The 6,000-nt window shown below is 33.5% G+C and overlaps 1 protein-coding gene across 1 annotated transcript in view; it reads right to left on the bottom strand.

Moving 5' to 3' along the window:
* The window catches only part of LOC107654104 (SH3 and multiple ankyrin repeat domains protein 1-like), a 49,224-nt gene that overhangs the window by 23,435 nt on the left and 19,789 nt on the right, over positions 1–6,000 (bottom strand). The window contains exons 4-6 of the mRNA XM_016441031.1: positions 5,625–5,696; positions 2,672–2,780; positions 1,296–1,447 (exon numbers count right to left, since the gene is read on the bottom strand). Coding sequence (XP_016296517.1) covers positions 1,296–1,447; positions 2,672–2,780; positions 5,625–5,696 — 333 coding nt within the window. The remainder of the gene's footprint in view (positions 1–1,295; positions 1,448–2,671; positions 2,781–5,624; positions 5,697–6,000) is intronic.

Raw genomic sequence — 6,000 nt, 5'->3', positions numbered from 1 at the left:
TGCAATATTATTACTGTTTAAAATAACTATTTTAAGTTATTAACTTAAAATAACTTAAAATATATAAATAATATATTTAAAAATTTAATTTATTCCTGTGATGCAAAGCCAAATTAAATTTTCCTCATCATTATTCCTGTCTTTAGTGTCACATGATCCTTCAGAAATCATACTAATATGCTGATTTGCTGCTCAATAAACATTTCATATTATTAGTATAAATGTTTAAAGTTGTGCTGCTTCATTTTTTTCTTATGGAAACCAGGATACATTTTCAGAATTATTTAATAAATAGAATGTTCAAAACAACAGCATTTATTATAAATGTGTTTACTGTCGCTGTAGATTAATTTAATGCATCCTTGCTGAACTGCATTGTTTATTTATTTATAGAAAATAAAATAAAATAAAATACAATAAAATAAAATAAAATAAATAAAATAAAATAAAATAAAATTAATTAAATTAAATTAAACCTTACTGACCCCAAACTTTTGAACAGCACTGTATATCAGAAAAAGTGTCTTGAATTATAACCAATCATTAAACATTCACTTAATATTTTGGATGTCAAACACAACAAATATTATAAAACTTATAAAATTGTAATGAAAAAATATGTAATGTAAACATGTATGTAAAACAATACATATATGCATGTACACGAATCTGCTTGATTTTTTATTTTTATTTTTTTAGATAATGCCTTTGGGATTTCTTATTCAATTTTACACAGCCAAGCAGTTTCATAAGTACATTTTCGTTTCGTAACTAAATGAACTACAAGTACTTTTTCCTTCTAAAATTACGAAACCCAGCCACTCAATAATAAAAATAGGAAATCTATGTCTCTAGCACTCCGAACTGACATAACCAAGATTCTCCATGAAGCCTTCTTAAATAAATGGCCAACAAGCAATATACTGCAAGAGCAACGGTAGACAGGAAATTGTGTTTTACAATATTCGGGGCACAAAACAGTGGTACATCAGCAGTATTATTTCCAATTGTTGTCAAGGGAAGAAAGCAACAATTAAATAATGAAAAAAAAACTTAATTACGGATTCATTTTAAATAAACAAAACAGAGTGTGCTTTGAATAAAAGTATAATCTGTCAAAGTGATAATGTACTGTAAACTCAGCTGCATCACTGACACTGTAAGATGTCACTGTACTGCTCTGTGTTAGATCAACAGCAGTCATTCTTACAAAAACAACAAGACAATCAAAGAAGAGGATCACTCTAACACAGCCATAAGCTCATGCCGTCGTTCAGGATGAGGTCATTTATTACCTTAAGAGCTATCTGGTTCTTTGCCCTGGCTGCTTTGTGCAGGGCAGTCATCCCATCCCGAGAGCGGAAATCTAAATGAGCCCCACCGTTTTTCAATGTAACTATAATCTCCACCATATTGTCCAGGTGGGCCGCAAGGGTTAGTGGTGTCTCTGCAGACCAGAAGCACAAAAACAAGTTCATTAAAATGTATTAGGTAAATCTCTCTTAATAAACGTAAGACATTAGTCAAGGGATTTGTGTTTTATCAAAACAATAATTAGATTTAAATTAAATTAAATGTATAATATTGTACTATATGCGTTACAGTTGTGCTAAACAATAAAAAAAATGTAATATATAAATGACATTGTGAGACTGTAATTGCATCTTTATTTGGGACTTTAGACAATGTAAATATAAAGATAAAAGTAAAAATATAAATACCTTGTAAAAGTTTGGGGACAGTAAATTTTTTTTTCTAAGAAAACAAAACATTTATTTTTTTATGAATAAATTTAACTTATTCAGCAAGGATGTATTAAATAGGCCAAAAGTGATAGTACAGACATTTATACTGTTACAAATGTTTTCTGTCAAACAAATGTTCTTTTGAACTTTCTCTTCATCAAAGAATCTTGAAAAAATATGGTTTTCAAGCAGTACAACATTTTTAACATTGATAATATTTAGAAATGTTTCTTGGGCATCAAATCAGCATCTTAGAATGATTTCTGAAGGATCATGTGACACTTAAGACAGGAATAATGTGTGCTAAAAATTCCGCTTTGCAATCACAGGAATAAATTACATTTTAAAATATATTCAAATAGAAAACTGTTATTTTTCACAATATTATTGCTTTTACTTTTTATCAAATAAATGCAGTTTTGGTGAACATAAGAGACTTCTTTCAAAAACATTAGGAATCTTACTTAACCCCAAATTTTTAAATAATAGTGTATATAAATATAATAAACCTACATAATAAACCATATTGTTCTTTTGCAGAATATATCGATTATACAGATTAGAATATATAGAATATAGATATAGAGTTAGAGTATACTTTTAGTATTGTACAGATTTATAATCTCTGCCATCATATCCATTAACTGACAAAAAAAAAAAAAGAATTATTGCTAACAGTATTGGTGTATTCCAAATAATACATGCAATGCAACACAGGATATGGCCATGAGATTAAATCAGTGAGTAAATACGTTAAATATAAACTGCTTAAATACAATGTAATGGTCCAACTACACCATATTGATTAAAAAGGAAACAATATAATGATGCAGTAAAGTAATCAATCTGGAACTGTAGCTGGGGAACAAAGCCTCAATAGTCATTTATGTGCAATTTTGGAGTTTATCTAATATGGCATCCCATACCACCAGTTTCAGGGTCATGATAGTTGGGGTCCAATCCTCTTTCCAACATCTTGGAGACTTTGTCCACCTGATGATGCTGGATATACTCCATAAATTTCCTCAGGTTGACCTAAAAGGAGGTTTGAGAGAGAACAAGGGTGCAGGTGAGGTTAAACAAGAAACACTGACAGCTAATGATTGAGGAGGAAGTTAAGATACAGGAGCGAGTGATGGGAATGAATGGTTGGCAAGAGTGTGAAGGGTCTCTGCTCACTTCCTCTCTCATGTTGAGATCTCTGGGACACACATGCCGTGATACAAGGCTGGATAAAAATAGATAGGAGAGCAGCTCCCAGTACAGAGACATCAGAGAGAGAGAAAGAGAGATTCACAAGAAACAACAAGTTTAAAGTTGTTAAACAAGAAAACACAACTTCAATATTTATTAGGTGAAAAACAAGATTGTATCTTACTAGCAGCAAGATACATTGATGCCTGTCACAAAAAGAGGGAGGAGTCAACAAATCAGTGATGCGCCCACACGCACACACACACACACACACCACACACCACACACACACACACACACACACACACACACACACACACACACACACACACACACACACACACACACACACACACACACCACATTGAATTATAAATTGTTCGTAGAATTCTAAAGTGTTAATTTGTTCTACTTTTTAAATGTATATACATGCATGTTTTTGTTTCATATATACAGTATCTGTTCTAGATTCAATGAATAGAGAGAGAGAGAGAGAGAGAGAGAGAGAGAGAGAGCACAGCTGATTTGGCAAGGCAAAGAGTTAGAGACCACTTGGCAAGCTACGGCATGCTACGAACACACGTCAACTCTTACACACAACACAGTACACACACGAAGACCTCCCAACACAATAGAGTAAGTGCCATATTCGCACAAAACATTGGAGTTTGCATTATTTAACTTCTGGATCCCGTCCTACCAACACTAGCTTTCAATAATTCACACCTCGATGCTTGCTAACAACTTTAAACCCATTAGGCTAACTACAATGTAGAGATGTCACCTAGTGCAATGACAACATTCATCCTCTTACACTGTAAAAAGTACTTTGTGAGTGTTAGCTTACAAAAATCACCTAAAACTTGTTTATTCATTCAGAAATATTATAATAAATATGAATAATTCAACCTGAAAATGTTAGCGATTAAAGTTTGAGCGGTTAGCATAGTTAGCATAATTAGCCTCTGCTGGGAGATGCCTTAACTACACTTTTTTTATGGTGAAAAAAGCATTCTCCATTGATAGTAATTTAAAAGTAGCCATATATTCTGATCAAATACAATTTCTGCAACATATAAATCGCAAATATTTCATAAAATCACGCTACCTTTGTCATCATAGCTCAGGACAGTTGCTAATAAATGGCTTGTCCATGTTCTTGTGCTGTCATTTGCCAGGTAACGTTGTCAAAAATAATAATAATAATAACCGGGACTAATGGTGCGTTCATGGTAAGTTTGCATTGACGAGTTGAGGAGTCATAATTATGACATCAGGTGATTTCAGATCACTTTGGTGACCTTTTCTACAAAAAAATATAAAAATACAGTCACTACTTCTACAAAATGCTAAATAATGAACGTGCATCAGTTATGTTTATTTTGTTTTTATTCAATTTATGAAGGCACTATATAACTGAATCGTTATAAATTTGTCATAATTGTACAATAATACTGCATTTTGTACATGCGACTTAGCTAGTTTTATTGTAAATTAAAAGTAATTTCATACACTTCAACAAATCGGCGATCTATTGCAAACACTTCATCCATTGCATTCGCCATGTTTTCTCACTGACACACCCGAAAAATTCTGGCCTCAAAGAAAATCCACATAATTGAGGTGGCGTTCATATGCGTTAAACTTTTAAATGCACTCTTTCCAAAATAAGCAAAGATGGCAGAATTAATTTATGCACCAGCCGAGCAACTACCATTGAGTTCAATTGAGTTCAAACAGCCGGCTTTCTTCAGTTATTAAAGTTCACCTTGGGTTACGCCAATAAAAATTATTGTTAAGAGTCTGATCAGGTAGAAATATCTCTTTAAGGTAACAACTACACGTTTTAATTTTTTATAATGCAGTCAGATTTTAAAAGCAAACCCCTCTAAGCGTTTGCTTCCATTGAAAGTATTATGCACTGACATTCGGTATGATCTGAGGTGAATATCTGCTCAGACGAAACAAGGACGTACACAAAGCTGTTCCTACGTCATCCTTTACAAACCCTGCCGGCTTACGGAGCTATAATATAATAACTTATTAAGGGAGCTTGAAACCTCAGAGCAATGAGAGGGAGAGTTTTAAATGCTGAGGGAAGCAGTGTGGGGACGGGAGATAAATAGGCTGAGCAATAAAGAGAAAGAGATCGAGCACAGCACAGGACATACAGTGCTGGAAGAAGCCGGCAATTAAAACTTGGTTCGGAGCTTCGGGGCTGCTTTTGGGGGAGAAGCGTGGAATAACCTCCTCCGGTGATTGCAAAAACGTTCATGACCACAGAGGAAAAACTGGCCGAAACACTAAAACGTCAACATCAATGACCATCTCGTCCCGAAAATCCTGCTAAGTCCAAATGTATGCAAATGCTCCGGTCTGCTGCATTATTTAGCAGCAGACTCTAAAATGAATGTTGTACGTTAGATATTCAATCTTAGCAACAGAAAACTAGATTTTCAAACATTTCTTTCCTGTTTTAACAGCCGTATCCCAAGACGCCCTCTTCTGCTTGCAATTAAGCAAATAGCTTCTATTTGATATGTATGCAAAAGACTCAGTTATCATAACGGAACATAAGTTAATCACCACCTGCACATCAAAAATAGACACATTTTGACAAATATGCATAGTAGGCTAATCTACATATGTCAAAGCAACATTTTTACCAAAAAAATAAAATCTTACCTGTGTGTGGAGTTTTTCAATTTGCTTTTCGTTGACGTTTGGCTGCTGGTACACTCTGCTCTTGTAGCGGAACTGCAAAATTAAATCAGAGAGAAAAATGCAGTCTTTTTATATGCTAGATTGGTTTCAATTTAGAAATTAATAAGTATTCTATGGACGCCCATTTCCACCACTGAATAAAAAATAAAAAAGTTAATTGCAAACTTGTTTCTCATAATTGCGTGATACAAACTCGCAATTCTGACTTTTTTTCTCATAATTGCATGAAACAAACTCGCAATTCTGACTTTTTTTTTCTCAGAATTGTGTGATATAAACTCGCAATTGTGCGTTAAAAAGTTATAATTGTGAGCAAGTGTGCCGCACGAGTCTTAAA

Source organism: Sinocyclocheilus anshuiensis, unplaced genomic scaffold (genome assembly GCF_001515605.1).
Source record: "Sinocyclocheilus anshuiensis isolate Anshui unplaced genomic scaffold, SAMN03320099.WGS_v1.1 scaffold115, whole genome shotgun sequence".
Lineage (NCBI taxonomy): Eukaryota > Metazoa > Chordata > Actinopteri > Cypriniformes > Cyprinidae > Sinocyclocheilus > Sinocyclocheilus anshuiensis.
Note: the sequence above shows the minus strand (reverse complement) of the source record. Positions and strands in the feature narration are given on the sequence as shown.